The 21,685-nt window shown below is 38.1% G+C and overlaps 1 protein-coding gene across 3 annotated transcripts; it reads left to right on the top strand.

Annotated features, from left to right (window-relative positions):
- LOC109207757 (putative protease Do-like 14) lies at positions 1,643–11,948 on the top strand. Of its 3 annotated transcripts, none has more exons than XM_019370751.1 (12): positions 1,643–1,748; positions 2,409–2,497; positions 2,597–2,728; positions 2,893–3,020; positions 3,171–3,469; positions 5,903–5,972; positions 6,179–6,309; positions 6,998–7,118; positions 9,440–9,532; positions 10,426–10,550; positions 10,687–10,743; positions 11,517–11,948. In XM_019370751.1, exons 2-11 carry the CDS (start codon positions 2,416–2,418, stop codon positions 10,706–10,708), a joined length of 1,203 nt encoding a protein of 400 aa, XP_019226296.1. In that variant the 5' UTR covers positions 1,643–1,748; positions 2,409–2,415; the 3' UTR covers positions 10,709–10,743; positions 11,517–11,948. The 3 variants fall into 3 exon arrangements, with proteins under 3 accessions (XP_019226296.1, XP_019226287.1, XP_019226302.1); XM_019370742.1 differs by having other exon boundaries at positions 2,582–2,728; XM_019370757.1 differs by lacking the exons at positions 10,426–10,550; positions 10,687–10,743; positions 11,517–11,948 and having other exon boundaries at positions 2,582–2,728; positions 9,437–9,523.

Below are 21,685 nucleotides of genomic sequence, written 5' to 3'. Positions count from 1 at the left end.
AATATGTTACCTTTGCATCTTGTAATACCAACTCTATCGAATAAGGTATTTCAGGCTTGTAGCGATCCGGGATTTCCCACATTCGAACTACTATAACTTTCAAATTCCATTGCATGGAGTTGCTTGAAATTTGTCTGATGTCATAAAGTTTTGTAGCCATATTTACAAAGTTCGTATTCTGACCAAAGCAAAAAGGGAATGGAAAAGGAATTAAAAGGAGTCGCATAAAACTGTTGATGTAGTTATGGGGAAAGTGGATAGGTTATGGAGTAATGGTGGGATACTCACGTTTGGAAAGATGATCGTGATTATTTAAAAAAAAATATTTCTTCCGATTTATTTTTTGAAGTCTATTCATATTGCACATTATCCTATTCCAAAAGTGGGAGTAACTCCAGACGTGGTTGAAGCAATTTTATTTTTAATTTATAGGTTTAGCAAATTAAAAAAATTAGACCAACAAACGTGGGAGTCAAAGTAGATGTATACTGAATTGGGAGTTTTAAAGTCTATGAACTTCTGCAAACCAATTAATGAAGTTTCAAACCATTTGAACTTCTTTTAACAAATTTAAAAAACCGCAGAACACATTAGAATATATTTAAATTTTTATTTGAAATAATTTCAAGTTATTTCTGAACTTCCAAATTAGTTGAAAGTTTGTCCAAAAATTGGACACATGTTTAGTTTATGTATTGACATTTGGCACAATAATATGGCTTTGCTTCTCCTATTCTATATAGATAGATAAATATGTTACCTTTGCATCTTGTAATACCAACTCTATCGAATAAGGTATTTCAAGCTTATAGGGATCCAGAATTTCCCACATTCGAACTACTCTAACTTTCAAATTCCATTGCATGGAGTTGCTTGAAATTTGTCTGATGTCATAAAGTTTTGTAGCCATATTTGCAAAGTTCGTATTTTGACCAAAGCAAAAAGAGAATGGAAAAGGAATAAAAAGGAGTCGCATAAAACTGTTGATGTAGTTATGGAGAAAATGGATAGGTTATGGAGTAATGGTGGGATACTCACGTTTGGGAAGATGATCGTGATTATTTTAAAAAAAATGTTTCTTCCGATTTATTTTTTGAAATCTATTCATATTGCACATAATCCTATTCCAAACGTGGGAGTAACTACAGACGTGGTTGAAGTAATTTTTTTTTTTTAATTTATATGTTTAACAAATTAAAAAAATTAGACCAACAAACGTGGGAGTCAAAGTAGATGTATACTGAATTGGGAGTTTTAAAGTCTATGAACTTCTGCAAACTAATTAAAGAAGTTTTAAACCATTTGAACTTCTTTTAACAAATTTAAAAAACAGTAGAACACATTAGCATATATTTAAAGTTTTATTTGAAATAATTTCAAATTATTTTTGAACTTCCAAATTAGTTGGAAGTTTGTCCAAAAATTGGACACATGTTTAATTTATGTATTGACATTTGGCACAATAATATGGCTTTGCTTCTCCTATTATACATAGATAGATAATATTCTATATTTTTGAAATTATGGCTATTTTTGAGTGACCACTTATCAATATGGCTATTTTTGAAATCTGGCTATTTTTTAATTACTCCCCTTGTTTTTTTCCTTATTTTTTTATGTCTTTCCCAAAAAAAACAATATGCAACAGAAGACTCTAATATTTTTGTCATTATGCTTGTTAGCTTCCGCATTCAAACGCTTGGGTGAAAGCTCGTTCTCTCGCTCGGTGGTGTTTTCTCTCTCTATTCGTGAGTTTATACTCTGCGTTCTCCCTAATTTTCTCTCTTAGTCCAAACAAAGTTTGTAATCTGAAAAGTGGTAGGTATTAACGGAGCTACGGTGAAACCCTAAATCTTCTGTTTTCAGCTCGTGGGTTCTTTCTTTAAGAAATTAACAGAACATTAGTATTTGTTTTCTGCATAAATCACACAGAAATCCTCTGAAAAAAAAAGTAGTAAGAAATAGAAAGAGCAACTTACAGATACAAAATCACCTATTGCCGGTTACACCTTTGATGGAAAATTTCTTTTATATGACTTCTCTTTATGCTCTTTTGTGGTATGTTTATTTGTTTTATTGATGTGGTGATACGGGAAACGGCTTGAGATGCTTTGGCGCTATTTAAGTTGAATTTTGAAAATCAGATTTCGCTTAAATGTAGTTAGAATTTATTTTGATCAAGCTGAGGTCAATTATTATCGCATAGCACTTTACCAATGGATGAAGAAGTAGTGTTAAGAAAGTAGATAATTGATTTGATATCTATATTTTTTTTAGCAAATATGCTTACTTGAATAACAAAAATAGACAATATGGTAAAAGAAATCTACTGCTCTACAATTCACCGTATCTGATTGATGTTTAATCCTTGAGATGGATATATAAGAGTGAATTGGCTTAATTTGTAGGTAAATTATGAATTATGATAGTTACAAAAGGGAGTGGGTGGAAGCTTTCACTCCCTGGAAAAGGGAACCAAAGGAAGATCCCGACAACAGTGAGTTTCATTAAAAATTCTGCCCTAATTTCCATTGTACCAAAATTCACTTGGTTTTGCTGTTTTAATTGTAAAATTGTGTAGGCCCTATTTTTTCAGGTGATTATGAGAGTTTCAATCCGAAGCGACAGAAGTTCTATTTACATGCTCAAAATAAGCACTTAGATGTTTATACTAAGGTGGCTGCTCTAAAAGCTTCCACATCTGTCGTCAGTCTTGAATCATACTCGGGTACTTGTTCATATTAGTTTTATTTGTTTTCTCATATTGTTGTTTGCTTTGATGTTTGTTTCTTTTACTGCTTGGAGACTCAGTTGTTTCAATTTTATTTTTGTTATTCTACCTTCTTTGGTAATCATTTTACGTATTGTTGTTACTTTTATGTTCATTATCAGGAAAAGAGGAGATATTTCAATGTTCTGGAACCATTATAGAAAGTGTTGACACTTCTAGTATAATATTGACCACTGCGAGTCTCCTTAGTTGCTCTAAGGCTAGAAATTCTATAGCAAATGACATTAAGGTTAGCTTATTTTTATCACGTTCTCAGATTTTCCTCACTACTTCCTAACCAAATTCATTTTGTTAATCTCTTGATATCTTAGACTCCTTTGAAAGTTATTGCCAACCAAACTCTTGTCAAATTAGTTGATAGTTATAACTATTTATTCAGGTTATTGTGCACCTATTTGATGGAAGAGCATTTGATGGTCATATTGAGGCTTATGACCTTCACTACAATGTTGCTGCTATAAGGATTCAATCAGACACCCCACTTCCAATTGCTTCCCTAGCTCATTTAAATGATTCTATCATGATTCGGCCAAGTCAGCTCAGAGTTACGGAAGAGAAGCCATTTCAACTTCGTCCGCATTCAAACTCATTTGATCTTATTCCTGGAGATTTAGTTATTGCACTTGGTCGTTTCAATAAGAAGCCGTATGATATCATGGCTGCCCCTGGTGAATTCAGGTCAGTGTTTTTATTTGACTTTTAATTTGCTACAATCACTTCCTTCAAAATAAAGGAGTGGGAGGAGGGGAAGTTAATGAAGCCTAAAATTGTAATAAAATAGGTTTAGTTTTACCTCTAATTTATTCAACAACAAAAACAACATATCCATTGTAGTCCCACAAGTGGGGTCTAGGAGGATAGTGTGTACGCAGACCTTACCCCTACCTTGTGAAGGTAGACCCTCTGCTCAAAACAAGCATAATCACAGCAGTTTAGATAAGGAAATATGGCAGAGAAGAATCCATGTAAAGAGAAGCAATACAACAAGAAGAAAATAACATAACCGAACCAAAGAATAACAGGTAGTATTCGAAACCTAAGAATAGTAAATACGAAAATACACCAGTACTATAGATATAGAAAAACAATACATGTACGAAAAAGAATTACACTCAACTACTTACTAACCTATTACTATAATCTTTGACCTCCATACCTTTCTATCAATGGTCATGCCTCGACAAGCTGAAGATGTGCCACATCCTGTTTAATCATCTTTCCCCAATAATTCTTCCACCTACCTGTACATCTCCTTGGCCCCACTATAGCCAACCTTTTACACCTCCTTACTGAGGCATGTGTGCATCTCCTCTTCACATGCCCGAACCATCTCGGCCTCTCTTCCCGCATCTTGTCCACCACGGAGGCCACTCCCACCTTATCCCGAATATCTTCATTCCTAATCATATATCTCTTAGTATGCCCACACATCCATCTCTAAATACTCATTTATGCTACTTTCATTTTTTGAACATGAGAAGTCTTGCTGGCCAATATTCCGTCCCCGTACAATTTAGTCGGTCTAACGACCACTTTGTAGAACTTATCTTTATCCATTTATTGTATTTGTTTTTGGGTTAGTACACCTTTCTTCCTAGGCAAAGAAAGAAGTGTGTATCCTGAAATAATTCCAACCATATACAAAATACCAATAAATAAAAAAGAAAAAGAAAACGTTCTCATAAATTTAATTGCTTAATGAACCCTTGAGATGTAATAGATTTTTATCTTTAAGTGTGAGGTCTAGTATCAAAGTTCGTATTAAAATTTTATTCACATGAATGCGATCAATTCAAGAAATTAAGTCAATAACTTCAATGTTGACACTGCTTCTATTGATGCACGTGCTAGTAAATAATTGACTAGATAATGGCAAAATATCTTTTTTGATAAGTGATAATGGCAAAATATCTTTTCTTTTTGAGTACAAATATTTGGGATAATAAGTGGTTTATGTGTTTGTTAAGATGGGTTAGACTGAAAATCAGGGGTTTAAGTTGACGCTGTCACTTTTCGGTCAATTATGAGATGCAGAATGGGCGTAGCATTGTGAGTTTGTCTATGAATTGGATAAGATAATTGTTTCTTGCTGGAGGATTTGTTTAACTTTCATTGGAGTCTGTGAGTTGTAACAAGACTTAGTTAACTATTAGATCATTCTACCCTCTTTTCAAGTTGGACCCTTTTTTTTCCTCTTTTGAATTTCTGTTTTAGCTTTAGCATTTGAAATTTAATTATCTTTGGAGTTGTCCTTGATATTATTCCTTATTCTACTTCTCGTCCATTGTTTTCTTTTTTGAATGCGTTCTTCTGATTGTAGGTACATGCATTATGAGATTTTTAACTTTTAATGAAAATTGTTCAGCACAAAAATACTCGTGAATGTTGATTTTTCATTGTATTCACTATCTTAAAAATAATTATGACTTACGTAACATAGTGGCTAAACTAGGCAGTCCTAATTTACATGGGTTCTGTAGGTTGTTGGTTCTTAAACTATTTCTTTTGCCTTTGAATATGCCTTGCTATCAACTAGTATCATGTATTTTGAGGGCTTAAGTTGATATTGTTGAGTTTCTCAAATTGTAATTCTTACTTCCCTATGTGTCTAGAAATTCAATATTTGCATTTTGCTCATCAGTAAATGATTTATGTGCTATGCACTTGTTCTGCAATTGCATGTACTTAGTAACTTAGAGAAATGGATCTGTTCCTTACTGTAGACTATGCCATCGTGGTTCAATATGTAACACATTAATAGTTTTGGTCAGTTTTTCTACTGGTGTGTATTTTAACCGAGGATCTCCAATACATCCAGTTTGCAAATTGGAATCATTTTCGTTGGTAGACAAGTTTAAACTGGTTATTGAGAGGGTATCCCTGAAGCCTTGTTTATTTTCTTATAGTTAAAATGCAAAGGGGGTGTGGTGGGTTATGGGTGGTAAGAACATGTTTTTCACATATACCTAAGTAAGCTGTTTTGTTAACATAATGTGTTGATTTTTAGAACACACAGGCACTCACAAATACACATTGCTTATTGCATACATGATTACCATGTTGGTTATTGTGACTTTCCACCTCAATTCTTTTTCTGGTTGATCCTTGTAGCATTGATCGCTGCGACTACGACTACTTCGAGTGTAAAGAGCTTTTCATGGCAACTTGCAGAATTACAAGAGTAACTCCTTCACACTTTCTGTTTTAGAAAAACTCTCTTTCACTCTTATCTCTTACTTTGGTGGTTTTGTCACTTTGTTCATTTTGCTTCTAAATATATTCTTAATCAATGACAATTATATGCATATTTTCTCTATCTATTGTATGTGTGATTTTTTGTAGAAAGATAGCAAACTTAGGGCTTTTCGTTTTCATTCTTTGTTATAGTGTGGTATTGGCGGCCCACTTATCAATCGCTATGGAGAAATCATCGGTATCTGCTTTCATGATGTCTCCTCTATTGCATTCTTGCCGATCAATATAGCTTCCATATGGTGGGAACATTATAAGAAATATAGGTAAGTTCCGAATCTTTGACTTGTTTTTACTTTTGCAGTATGCTTGATATGTGGTGGTACCATTTTTCTTTCTGCAATTGCATGTAATATGCTTGGATTTCATCTCTTCAATATTTTTTAAAGCATGCAGTGTCACAAATTGTATAATGGACCAGTTGACATATCGCATATTTCTATGAGATATCTTACATTGACGGATTCTGTAGTTATGTAGGTTTTCTACTTTTGTATTCGGCTTATTATGGATGTTTTTTTCACATTAATAAAGTTATTTATATTATCCTTTATAAAAAAAAATTTATTTTCCTTATTAAAGAAAGAAACATGTTTTGTAGCCTAGCTTTTATTTTCTGGAATAAACCTGCAAGTGACTAGAAAATTTTGCAAAAGCAATTAATTATTACCTTTATTTATGTAATTTTTTTTCGAGATTTGTTGTGCCTTTCTCATATCCATAGTGGATCTCTGTTTCTTGGTATGTTTGTCTTTCTACTAAAATTTTAAGTTATTCCACTTATAATTTATCTTTTGAATGTTGTACACTCTTAAACAAAGAATTCTTGCTACTTGATAATCTGCTTGTACATGCCAACTATAATGAAGAAAAAATATTGAGGGAGTTTAGGCTTATAAAAAATCTAATCACACAAATACCTGGTACTAATCTTAAATTTTTGTTCTATCATAGGCAACCACGTCGGCCGCGGCTCGGGATGGAGGTAACTAATCTCTATGCAGCTGACTTAGAAATTCTGGAAAGAATTATTTCAAAGTTCCCTGAAGTCATGGAAGGCATCATTGTTGAAGAGGTATGCTCTCTATTGCAGTTTTCTTTCTTGTTTGTGGAAAACCGTTGTTCTTTGAATGGTATTGTGTCCCACTATTTCATAGTTGTCAAAGAAAGTAGGCACATTATAGCACCAGGGTAGAATAGTAAGCCAGGCATGGGTGCAAGGCATTCTGATGGATGTGAGGTGCCCGTTTGTATAAGATGTGCATTAAGAAAAACAACGGCATGCCTCAATCCCAAGCAAGTTGCGGTCGATTATATGAATCCTCACTGACCATGTTACGCATGTGCATAAAGAAAAACACTTTATTTTGATTTGTGAATGCTGAAATTTCAAAGACGCAACAAATGCAAGATAGGGATAATGCTTGCAAAAAGATTAGTATCAACACGATTTTCATATTGGATGTAAGAGGCGTGTAAAAGAATGGCAACCACCATCAACTATAGTAAGTAGTTACAATTCATGTACCAATCTCCAGCTTCTATTTTATGAATTTACTTTAGCGTTACTTGAACATTCGAAAAGTTTCACATATATCATGTATATATTAGGGAAGAGCAATAAAGTAGCATTTGTTGTTTTCATGGGCAGCCAAATTTATATGAAGTGCTACAATTAATATAAAACATTTCGATTTGTTATATTTGGATCGGGAGCTTGTCTCATTTTAGGCCATCCTTTTGTTGGGAAATAATTCTACCACTCATATCAAGCAATAATTTCTGTGTCATATAAACATAGTACTGCATTTGTGCAATTATTACTTCTTGGTCAAAAGTTATTCTAGACTTTGAGCATACTGGCTTATTACATATTTGGATAAACAACAGCAACAACATACCTAGTATAATCCCACAGGTGGGGTCTGGGGAGGTTAGTGTGTACGCAGATCTTACACTTGGAGAGGTAGAGGCTGTTTCCGATAGACCTTCGGCTCAAGAAAAGGTGGAAAGGAAGAAAAGGGAAGAACCAGGGAGCAACAATTTCCAGTAAAAGGGGAGAAAAAGTAAACAACAAGAATATTACTACTACTACTACTGGGTATTACATATTTGAATATGTTCTAAATTATGAATTTCAGTTGTTCTGCTAAACCTCTTAGGAATATCGTTGTAATGTTGGTCGATGAAGTCCTTGTGGTATGATACCAGCCACTTAGACCTTGGCAACATTCTCATGAATCTGGTTCTTTTACTTATATAAAAAAAAATTGTTAAATCCACGGGCTCAGGATTAGTGGTTATGAAGTTTTTGGTTGGTTATGATCGAGCCTGTAGTTTTAGTGTTAGTCATCAACTTGAGGAGTCGTTATCTCTTACAGATCCGATGAAAGAAACAAAATTACTTGTAGCCTCTTTTTTCAATGTTGTATTTTAATATTATCTAAAGGTGCTCTTCGGTCACCATTGGCTCCGGCGTCCTCTAACTGGACAACTTCCAAGTCAACCTCATTTCAATTTTCGTTTTGTTTTTAAGCCTATTGGCCTACATTGCCACATTGGCATTAAGACTTGATAAAATTATTCACATATGCCTACTTTCTTTAGTCATTCACTGATACCTAACAGTTGAAAGAGAACCGGACTTTTAAGGTTCTGTGCCCAGAGTTTTGTTTCAAGTTGCATTCATTCAAATAGTGTTTCATTAGAAACTTAATGTGAAAACTGAATTTCCTTGAGGATATTTGAAGGCAGAATTAAATTGCCATTACTGTTCATGATCGATATGTATATTTATTAGCCTACAGGATGTCTTTAAGTGGTAATGAATTTTTTTTGACCTGTTAATTGTAACTTTATCATTATTTGGTTGCTACTTATCTTCATCCGCTAAATGCATATGCTTGTTCATCATTACTTTGCTTTCATGATAAATTCATGTTTGTCCTGTCGTTGGTGGACTTAATGTATCTCAGAGTTAGTTTACAACTTTTACCACATTCAAAATTTTGTCGATGCAGACATGCATTAATCACTAGGATATGTTTAATTCTATAATTTTGAAGTTCTTGGAGAAAATGGGGATACAAGTCATTTGTCTTTGATTTAATCCATAAGTGGCCGGATTTGAAGTTCATTGAGGCAAAAAATATTCATGAGCATCTGCATTGCATCTATTCTTTTCTCTTTTTTGCTTTTTAATATGTTTGGTGGCCTTAATGTAATTCATTCTTTTCAAGTGGTTGATTTACCAATTAAATTAAACAACATAGTTCAACTTTTTCTCACAGGTTATGAACTTCTGTTTAGTTACTATTCAACCATGTATGTGGTTAGTTTTGAATTAACTAAATTATTTTTATTAATTGCTGGATAATTTGATGAACTGTCTAGTAGGTCATAGCTGGTGGTTCTGCTGAGTTTGCTGGGCTAAAACACAACGATGTCATAATTCAATTCGGTGGCAGAAAAGTTCGAAGTTTCTTGGAGGTATAATGTTGTTCCCTTCTTTTCATTTGCAGTAGTTCTTACCTCTAATGTCAGAAAGGCAAAGAGTTGGGCTAAAATTTTAAAAATTGCTTATAGTAGTTTCTATATGCTGAAAATTTCAACTACTAGACATCTGGCCGCTCTACCAGTTGATTGGTAAACCAGGTCAAGCTATTCTGTGTTTTTATATGCCCATGCCTCATCGTTACTAGGTAGGCTATATATCTTAGGAACATAGAAAATGTATAAATTTTGGAAGACACTTGTTCTAATATGTGTGTTCGTTTGTCTTTTTTATATGATCCCTAGGACATAAACGTCCCTTCATTACATTTGCATTAGCAATTTGGTCATGTTAAAGGGTAATTTTTGACCGGTTTGATAACTATATTGGTGCCAGTCTTAGTCATAGTTTGATGGAACTGCAAAGTACTGGGTTTTCTTTTTTCTTCGAGACTGCCTAGGTTCACCCACTCAATCCCTCTTATTATTTGGATCAGATTGGGTAGACATTTTCCTCAAGGTTATGAGAAAATATACATGTAAAAAGTATCCAAATTGGTAGTCCAGGCTATGGCTTAAGGGAATTCAGATCCGAGATCAGCCCTGCCAGGCCTGGCTTTTTTTATCAGGTCTAATTGATGCTATTACTAGATGTTTATTGGGTTTTTGTTTTGGACCTTAATGGTAGCCTATGTGCTACTCTGCCAAGAACCCTCCTATTCTTCTAGTTAATCAATACAATGTAGCATTCAAGTAAACGTACTGAGATATATACATGCATACACACAAATACTATCAACACTAACAAGGAGAAAACATGCATACAATAAGAAATGCAATATCCTATTGGTATTAATAGCTTTTTCTTTTGTTATTCAAATTGTCTTTAGCTATTTCATGACATGTGGAAGCATGTGGGAGAATCAGTGGAGTTAGTTGTGATAAGAGCGAGTGCTGATGTTCCTTTGCATCTTACCATGGTGGTGGAGGAGGCCACATCAGATAAATTATACAGGTATCTGATGTTTATTTATGTAAACCGGAAACATTATTTTATTCATGGAGCTGCTTATGTGTCTCATTTAATTTTATTTTCCTTTTTCGTGATGATTTACCTTCGTTCTCAATGTCTTAAATGTTCACATTTTCAGCTGGCCATTTTGGGAGGTATGATGACATTCGAGAAGAGTAACATCTAAGGGTTGCAGGTAATGGGAATATAATATAATGGTGCTTGGACTTCATAACATGCACTGACTTTTATGTTTCTATTCTGCTATCATTATCACAATTTGTTTGTTGTTAAACCTGATTCTCAATACTCATACTAGACAAAGAAGGGTGATTTATTTTATATAAATTTCAAAGGCGTTAGATGTCCATGGGATTGGCTTTTTCCATTTTCCTATCCCATTAAGTACCTTGTTACATCTAGTGGTAGCATACATTAAGTCTTGTTTTTGCTCTGTTCGTAAACTTTGTAGCCTCTGCCTTTAGTCCAATTGTTGTCCTTCAGAGTCATACTATCAGTATATTATGAAGATGCAACTAATTTTCCATGATTTAGAAGTTATTTAAAATATATGACCTGAGAGAGAGTAAGTAAATTGTTGGCACTACATATGAAAGGAGGAAATAATCTTCCTAGAGCAGCTGTAATACAAATAAAAGAAATTGTAGCCATTTCANNTACCCCACCCCCCCCCCCCCCCCCAAATCTGATAATCAATAGAGAGACAACTTTGTTCTTGGACAACAAAGAGCAAGTTACGCTTTTAGCAGGGGCTGATTTGTCAGTCTATATGGCATTTATGTGTTGAAGTACCTTTTGTTTGGTGTGGGGGAACTGTTCCAGGCAATTTAGCAAGTTGTGCTAACTTTCGAGGTGATTGAGTTTATGACATTGTGCTGATTTATTTGATCGTTTTAGTCGAAGAAAATAGTGCTATTATTTCCATAATATTTTTGGTGATATTTGCAGGTAGTTGAGTAGCAGATAAAGTAGTGAGCAGCTTTGCCCCTGATAACTGACTTTTGTGAAACACTTCTTGGAACTGTAGAAAACTTTGGCAGTTTCATTGTGTTGGATTGCAATTGGATGTTCTCCAAGCATTTTGTTGCATTAGGATGGCTAGTTAGAGAGTTATTAAGTAAAATTAGATAGAGTGGGCGTGTAAATAGCACATGCTCCCTGGTCAACCCTCATGTCGCGTAACTCCTTTTTTAATACTTATTTTAACCCAAAAAGTAGACAAAAGGTACTGCTACTAGTAATTAGTTTGCACTTTCTCTTAGTTCAATCTTTCATCAACCCATACTTCTTTGTACTATACTGCGTTTTATTAAAAAATTAATTTGTTTTATAGGAAAACGCAGTATTATTATACTGCGTTTCCCTATAAAACTGGCCCCACAGTTTTGTAGGATTGGAAAAAATAATTTGTTTGTTAGTGTAGTATAAACGTAGTATTATAATACGTTTTACACAGAAACGTAGTATTATATTGTGTTTTACACTAATTTTTGGGCCCACCAATAAATGTTCTGCGTATAATTAACATAACAATAATTCAAATACATAAAATGAAGTATTATATTGCGTTTTATATAAAAAAAATTCTAGCTCGGACTTGCCTTATTTAAAGGCGTTAGAATTTTATGAAAATCCATTCAAAACTTTCCTTCAAACTTCCGTTCATACTTCTCTCTTCTTCTTATCAAGCATTTTTTTATAATGTCTGAAGAGACGAAAATAAGGGTTTCATTATATTGGGGGTGAGGTTGTAATGGAGAATAACTCTGTGAGGTATAACTCACCTCCACAGTGTCATGTTAAATTGCCGCTTACAATGGAGTACGATAAATTGGTATCGTTGTTACGTAAAAAAATGAGTGTGAGGAAACGTTCGGTGAACCTTAAAGTAACCGGTAGATTTCCATATTCAGTGACTTCGCAGGGGTTTGCTTATTATTCTGAGTTTAACATCGAAGATGATGAAACTCTTAGAGATTTTTTGCGTATTCCGGATGAATACAGGGAATTTATTGTAATAAAATTGTTGGAAATGTACGTCAAGGTTGAAGACGTTCCCAATAATGAGGGTGTGCATAGTAGGGATAACCCCCAGTCATCGGGTGGTTATTCTGGAGCAGTTTTTGCCGGACAGATTGCTGATGAAAGAGCTTGCCTTGATTTAAACTTGTCACCACCGGCGAATGAGCAGCCACAAAATAATTTTTTCACTTTATATAATCCACAAGACGACTGGTAAACTTAAATTTTTCTACGCTTTAGCGATGTTTATTTTATGTTTAAATTGGATTTGTATTAACATTCATATTTTTCATAGGGGCTACCGTCCAGATATGAATTTTACAAGTTATGACCCCGCTCCTAGTCGGGGTGCAATACCTGCTCTCTGATAGCTGTCACAGAAATGCGACTGCCCCCTCTAAGTGCAGCCTCACCCTGTGGTCTAAAACCAATATACTGCCCCAGCAAATCCAAATATTGGGGACGCGTCATAACTCTCATATACTGGGGCAGTTTAACGGTCAGTCCATCTACACGCAGCCCATACAAAACCTGAACATCCTGAAGCGTGATGAGTGTCAATTTCAACATTTATGGGTAATTATTTATGGGTTCCAGGCTCGATATAATTGGACACAGTAATTATTTATGGGTTCCAGACTCGATATTTGAGGCCCAGTAGCACCAAGCTATCCTTAATTAATATGGGTGTCAATTTCAATATTTTTAGAATTTTGTTAGTTTTATAAATTAAATAATTAATTTTAAAATTGGACAGAGTAATTATCTATGGGTTCCAGTCTCGATATTTGAGGCCCAGTAGCACCAAGTTATCCTTAATTATTATGGGTGTCAATTTCAACATTTTTAGAATTTTGTTAGTTTTATGTCACGACCCGAATTTTCCACCATCGGGGATCGTGATGGCGCCTACTCGTAGAAGCTAGGCAAGCCACACATCTAGAATCCATAAATGCTTTTGTTTAAAATCCATTTCTACCAATTTAATTAACAGGAAATAAATAATTAAACAACAGCGGAATTTGTAATTTAGCGGAAGACTTAAACGATATAAACCAAATAATAAGGAAAAATCCACATGTGCCTCTACCCAGAATTGGTGTCACAACATTCACGGACTACTAAGATTTACTACATACAACCGTTTGAAAGAAAGTAACACTGTCTGTCTCGAGTAAAAGAGATAACAGATCATAAATAGAAATAGAGGAGACGCCGAGCCTGCGGACGCCTGCAAGGCTACGTCGGTGTCTCAGTGAACTGAAGGCTGGCTCCCGAGCTACTATGGCTGTCCGGGACCTGGATCTGTGCAAAAAAGCACAGAGTGTAGTATCAGCACAACCGACCCCATGTGCTGGTAAGTGCCTAGCCTAACCTCGGCGAAGTAGTGACGAGGCTAGGACCAGACTATCAAATAAACCTGTGCAGTTATATAAAATACAGCAAACAGTAAAGCAGGTATAAGCAAGTAAGGATGGTAGGGGGAAACATGCTTCGGGGGATAACAAGTAAAGACAGAATATCAAGAGAATAATAAAGAACATCAATAATTTAACTCTAACACGGATAAGGGAAATAAAAGCAGGTTTCACTGTCAGTACATATCTCGTTGCAGGCGTGCAACCCGATCCCATTTCATGTATCTCGTGGCAGGCGTGCCACCCGCTCCCATTTCATTATACCTCGTGGTAGGCGTACCACCCGCTCCCATTTCATTATATCTCGTGGTAGGCGTACCACCCGCTCCCATTTCATATATCTCGTGGTAGGCGTACCACCCGCTGCCATTTCATTATATTTCGTGGTAGGCGTACCACCCGCTCCCGTTTCATTATATTTCGTGGTAGGCGTACCACCCATTCCCATTTTATTATATTGTTGCGGCGTGCAACCCGATCCATATATAATATTGTTGCGGCGTGCAACCCGATCCATATATAATATTGTTGCGGCATACAACCCGATCCATAAATATAATAGTGTTGCGGCGTGCAACCCGATCCATATTTATATAACATTGTTGCGGCGTGCAACCCGATCCATATATATAACATTGTTGCGGCGTGCAACCCTCCATATATAATATTTACAAATATAACAAGAGTCCCGACAAAGGATCAAAAGGTCTACACTATCCCGGCAAGGGAAAAAGAAACAGTTATAACCAAACTTGTCACAACACCTATCTACCTCAGTCCTACCCAAAACTTGTTACAGCATCTAACTACCTCGGCTATACCCAAACTTGTTACAACACCTAATTACCTCCGCTATACCCCACAGTTGTCCCAACATCTAACTACCTCAGCTATAACCATAATCCTTAACTAACACAAAGAATCATCAACCTAAGTATCCATAATATCAATTAAGAACACAATACAAGGGAACCACAACTCACAATAGCCCGGCAAGGGGGCAACATAATGATCTCTTCTCTTTCTCACTTTTACTTCACAATTCACTTCATCACTCGAGCCACTGCTCTAGAGGTTCAATTATCACATATACTTTCATAATTCATTATACAACTGGAGCCAACGCTCCTCAACGTTCATAAGTCACAATTCTTTTCACAACTTTACACAACAAATAGAAATTTTCACCACGGCATGAATAATACAACGAAATCATAGAAATCACGATATAAGACTCACGGTCATGCTCGACACCGACGTATAGATACTCGTCACCATGCCTATACATCGTACACAACAAGAAACAATTAGCAAATAGGACGCAACTCCTAATCCCTCAAGCTAAGGTTAGACCAAACACTTACCTCGATGCCTCGAACATAATTCATGCTTCAATTATAGCTTTAGCCCTTGATTCCACCACCAATTCGTTCGTATCTAATCACAAATTACTTAATTACATCAATAAACGCTAAATGAATCAATTTGAATGCATAAAATGAATTTCCCAAAGTTATGCCCAAAAATTCCAAAATCGCCCCCGAGCCCACGTGGTCAAAACCCGAGGTTCGAACCAAAATCCGGCTACCCATTCCCCCACGAACCCAAATATATGATTTGTTTTGAAATCGGACCTCAAATCGAGGTCCAAACCCCCAATTTTAGAAAAACCTAGGTTCTACCCAAAACCCCCAATTTCACCCATAAAAATCCTTGATTTTAAGTTGAAAACATGTTAAATGATGTTAATGATTGAAAGAAATGAGTAAAAATCAACTTACAATTGATTTGGAAGAAGGTTTGTTTTTGAAAAATCGCCCAAAGAAGTTGTGTTTTGAAAATGGGGTGAAAATGTCTTAAAAAGCGACTAAGTATGAAAAATGCAGGTTGCAGATATGGGAATTGCAAACAAAGTTTGGGAATTGCAAACTGGGAATTGCGAAAAAAGTTTGGGAATTGCGAACCGGTAATTGCGAACAAAGTTTGGGAAATGCGAACAAGCCTGGGAATTGCGAGAAAAGTTTGGGAAATGCGAACCTGGTAATTGCGAACAAAGTTTGGGAAATGCGAACAAGCCTGGGAATTGCGAGAAAAGTTTGGGAAATGCGAAGCCTGGTAATTGCGAACAAAGTTTGGGAAATGCGAACAATCCTGGGAATTGCGAGAAAAGTTTGGGAAATGCGAAGCCTGCAGGCCTGCAATTCCTTAAGTCCAAAATTTCACCCCGTGGCCTATCCAAAACTCACCCGAGCCCTCGGGGCTCCAAACCAAACATACACACAACCTCACAAACATCCTACTGACTTATTCGTGCGATCAAATCGCCAAAACAACATCATATACATCGAATTAAGCCTCAAAATCCATGATTTCTTCCAAATTTCATAAAACATCAAATTTTCCATTTTAAGTCCAAAACATGTCAAACGACGTCCGTTTTCAACCTTAAACCACATATAAGACCTGTACCGGGCGCCGGAAACAAAATACGGGCCCGATACAATCACGTTCTAATCAATTTTCATTTCCAATTTCCTTAAATATTTTCAGAAAAATTTTTTTACTCAAAAATTCATTTCTCAGGCTTGGGACCTCGGAATTCGATTCCGTGCATATGCCCAAGTCCCATATTTTCCTACGGACCCTCCGGGACCGTCAAATCACGGGTCCGGATCCGTTTACCCAAAATGTTGACCGAAGTCAAATTTATTCATTTTAATATCAAAACTTAGCATTTTTCACAGAATTTCATATTTAGACTTTCCGGCTACGCGCCCGGACTGCGCACGCAAATTGAAGCGATCCTAAATGAGGTTTTCAAGGCCTCGGAAGCACAGAATGAATAAGAAAACAAGTGATGACCCTTTGGGTCGTCACATTCTCCACCTCTAAAACAACCGTTCGTCCTCGAACGGACAAAAGAAAGAAGTACCTAAGTCGGGAAAAGATGAGGATAACGGCTCCGCATATCGGACTCGGACTCCCAGGTCGATCCTCAGGAGGCTGACCTCTCCACTGAACACGAACAGAAGGAAAACTCTTGGATCTCAACTGACGAACCTGCCGGTCTAGAATAGCTACCGACTCCTCCTCATAAGACAAATTCTTGTCCAACTGGACAGTGCTGAAATCTAACACGTGGGCTAGATCGCCGTGATACCTCCGAAGCATATGGACACATGAAACACTAGATGCACGGATAATAAGCTCGGCGGCAAAGAAAGTCTATAATCTACCTCTCCCACTCGATCAAGAATCTCAAACGGACCAATGAATCTAGGGCTAAGCTTGCCCTTCCTCCCAAATCTCATCACGCCCTTCATAGGCGACACTCGGAGCAATACCCGCTCACCAACCATGAAAGCTACATCTCGAACCTTACGATCTGCATAGCTCTTTTGCCTGGACTGAGCTGAACGAAGCCTATCCTGAATGATCCTGACCTTGTCCAAGGCCTCCTGAACCAAATCTGTTCCCAACAACCGAGCCTCTCCCGACTCAAACCATCCAACTGGAGACCGACATCGCCTACCATATAAAGCCTCATAAGAAGCCATCTGGATGCTTGACTGGTAGCTGCTGTTGTAGGCAAACTCCGCTAAAGGCAAGAACTGATCCCACGAACCTCCAAAGTCAATAACACAAGCTCGGAGCATGTCCTCCAAAATCTAAATAGTCCGCTCGGACTGCCCGTCTGTCTGGGGATGAAATGCTGTGCTCAACTCAACCCGTGTGCCCAACTCTCGCTGAACTGCTCTCCGGAAGCGCGAGGTAAACTGCGTACCCCAGTCCGAAATGATAGATGCCGGCACACCATGAAGGCGAACGATCTCCCGGATATAAATCTCAGCTAATCTCTCGGATGAATAGGAGACTGCCACAGGAATGAAATGCGCTGACTTGGTCAGCCTATCAACAATGACCCAAACTGCGTCGAACTTCTTCCGGGTCTACGGGAGTCCAACAACGAAATCCATAGTGATCCGCTCCCACTTCCACTCGGGAAGCTCAATCCTCTGAAACCATCCACTAGGCCTCTGATACTCGTACTTAACCTGCTGACAATTCAAACAACGAGCCACATATGCTACGATATCCTTCTTCATTCTACGCCACCAGTAATGCTGCAGCAAATCCTGATACATCTTCGCGGCGCCCGGATGAATAGAGTACCGGGAGCTATGGGCCTCCTCCAAAATCAACTGTCAGAGCCCATCCACATAAGGCACACATACTCGACCATGCAATCTCAAAACTCCATCATCATCTAATGTAACCTGCTTGGCACCTCCTTGCTGCACCGTGTCTGTAAGGACACACAAATGGGGGTCATCAAACTGCCGATCACGGATACGCTTCAATAATGAAGAACGAGCGACCGTGCAATTCAACACACGACTGGGCTCAGAAACATCCAGTCTCACGAACTGATTGGCCAAAGCCTGAACATCCAAAGCAAGCGGCCTCTGACTGACCGGAATATAAGCAAGACTGCACATACTGGCTAACTTCCTACTCAAAGCATCGGCCACCACATTGGCCTTCCCCGGATGATATAAAATGGTGACATCATAATCCTTCAACAACTCCAACCACCTCCTCTGCCTCAAATTCAACTCCTTTTGCTTGAACAATTACTGAAGACTCTTGTGATCAGTGAACACCTCACATGCCACGCCATACAGATAATGCCTCCAAATCTTCAATGCGTGAACAATGGCTGCCAACTCCAAATCATGAACTGGATAGTTCTTCTCATGAATCTTCAATTGCCTCGAAGCATAGGCAATAACCTTGCCATCCTGCATCAACACTGCTCCAAGCCCAACACGGGAAACATCGCAATAAACTGTATAAGGCCCTGAACCTGTGGGCAAAACCAATACCGGTGCCATAGTCAGAGCTGTCTTGAGCTTCTGAAGGCTCGCCTCACACTCATCACCCTTTTGGGTCAATCTGGATACCCTCTGCTGACACAACATGACCCAGGAATGCAACTGAACTCAACCAGAACTCACACTTCGAAAACTTGGCGTACAACTGACTATCCCTCGAAGTATGAAGAACCACCCTAAGATGCTGCTCGTGCTCCTCTCGGCTGCGGGAATATATCAAAATATCATCATGAAGACTATCACGAACGAATCCAAATAAGGCCGGAACACTCGGTTCATCAGTCCATGAAAGCTGCTGGGGCATTTGTCAACCCGAATGACATAACCAAGAACTCATAATGCCCGTACCGAGTGCGGAAAGCTGTCTTAGGGACATCGGATGCCCTAATCCTCAACTGATGGTAGCCAGATCTCAAGTCCATCTTTGAAAATACCTTGGCACCCTGAAGCTGATCAAACCAATCATCAATCCTCNTTCGACAAAACCCGGCTACCCATTCCCCCAGACCCAAATATATGATTTGTTTTTAAATCGGACCTCAAATCAAGGTCCAAACCCCCAATTTTAGAAAAACCTAGGTTCTACCCAAAATCCCCAATTTCACCCATGAAAATCCTTGATTTTAAGTTGAAAACATGTTAAATGATGTTAATGATTGAAAGAAATGAGTAAAAATCAACTTACAATTGATTTGGAAGAAGGTTTGTTCTTGGAAAATCGCCCAAAGGAGTTGTATTTTGAAAATAGGGTGAAAATGTCTTAAAAATCGACTAATTATGAAAAATGCAGGTTGCAGATATGGGAATTGCGAACAAAGTTTGGGAATTGCGAACTGGGAATTGCGAAAAAAGTTTGGGAATTGCAAACTGGTAATTGCGAACAAAGTTTGGGAAATGCGAACAAGCCTGGGAATTGCGAGAAAAGTTTGGAAAATGCGAACCTGGTAATTGCGAACAAAGATTGAGAAATGCGAAAAAGCCTGGGAATTGCGAGAAAAGTTTGGGAAATGCGAAGCCTGGTAATTGCGAACAAAGTTTGGGAAATGCGAACCCTGGGAATTGCGAGAAAAGTTTGGGAAATGCGAACAATCCTGGGAATTGCGAGAAAAGTTTGGGAAATGCGAAGCCTGCAGGCCTGCAATTCCTTAAGTCCAAAATTTCACCCCGTGGCCTATCCAAAACTCACCCGAGCCCTCGGGGCTCCAAACCAAACATACACACAACCTCAAAAACATCCTACGGACTTATCCGTGCGATCAAATCGCCAAAACAACATCATATACATCGAATTAAGCCTCAAAATCCATGATTTCTTCCAAATTTCATAAAACATCAAATTTTCCATTTTAAGTCCAAAACATGTCAAACGACGTCCGTTTTCAACCAAACTTTACAGAAAGTGCTTAAGCCACATATAAGACCTGTACCGGGCCCCGGAACCAAAATACGAGCCCGATACCATCACGTTCTAATCAATTTTCATTTCCAATTTCCTTAAATATTTTCAGAAAAACAATTTTACTCAAAAATTCATTTCTCGGGCTTGGGACCTCGGAATTCGATTCCGGGCATACGCCCAAGTCCCATATTTTCCTACGGACCCTCCGAGACCGTCAAATTATGGGTCCGGGTCCGTTTACCCAAAATATTGACCGAAGTCAAATTTATTCATTTTAATATCAAAACTTAGCATTTTTCATAGAATTTCATATTTAAACATTCCGGTTACGCGCCCGGATTGCGCACGCAAATCAAGGCGACCCTAAATAAGGTTTTCAAGGCCTCGGAAGCACAGAATGAACAAGAAAACAAGTGATGACCCTTTGGGTCGTCACATTCTCCACCTCTAAAACAACCGTTCGTCCTTGAACGGACAAAAGAAAGAAGTACCTGAGTCGGGAAAAAGATGAGGATAACGGCTCCGCATATCGGACTCGGACTCCCAGGTAGATGCCTCAGGAGGCTGACCTCTCCACTGAACACGAACAGAAGGAAAACTCTTGGATCTCAACTGACGAACCTGCCGGTCTAGAATAGCTACCGGCTCCTCCTCATAAGACAAATCCTTGTCCAACTGGACAGTGCTGAAATCTAACACGTGGGCTGGATCGCCGTGATACCTCCAAAGCATGGACACATGAAACACTGGATGCACGGCTAATAAGCTCGGCGGCAAAGCAAGTCTATAAACCACCTCTCCCACTTGATCAAGAATCTCAAACGGACCAATGAATCTAGGGCTAAGCTTGCCCTTCCTCCCAAATCTCATCACGCCCTTCATAGGCGACACTCGGAGCAATACCCGCTCACCAACCATGAAAGCTACATCTCGAACCTTACGATCTGCATAGCTCTTTTGCCTGGACTGAGTTGAACGAAGCCTATCCTGAATGATCCTGACCTTGTCCAAGGCCTCCTGAACCAAATCTGTACCCAACAACCGAGCCTCTCTCGGCTCAAACCATCCAACCGGAGACCGACATCGCCTACCATATAAAGCCTCATAAGGAGCCATCTGGATGCTTGACTGGTAGATGTTGTTGTAGGCAAACTCCGCTAAAGGCAAGAACTGATCCCACGAACCTCCAAAGTCAATAACACAAGCTCGGAGCATGTCCTCCAAAATCTGAATAGTCCTCTCGGACTGCCCGTCCGTCTGGGGATGAAATATTGTGCTCAACTCAACCCGTGTGCCCAACTCTCGCTGAACTGGTCTCCAGAAGCATGAGGTAAACTGCGTACCCCGGTCCAAAATGATAGATATAGGCACACCATGAAGGCG

Source organism: Nicotiana attenuata, chromosome 2 (genome assembly GCF_001879085.1).
Source record: "Nicotiana attenuata strain UT chromosome 2, NIATTr2, whole genome shotgun sequence".
Classification (NCBI taxonomy): Eukaryota; Viridiplantae; Streptophyta; class Magnoliopsida; order Solanales; family Solanaceae; genus Nicotiana; species Nicotiana attenuata.
The sequence above is the reverse complement of the archived record's forward strand: the minus strand, read 5'-3'. Positions and strand labels throughout refer to the sequence as shown.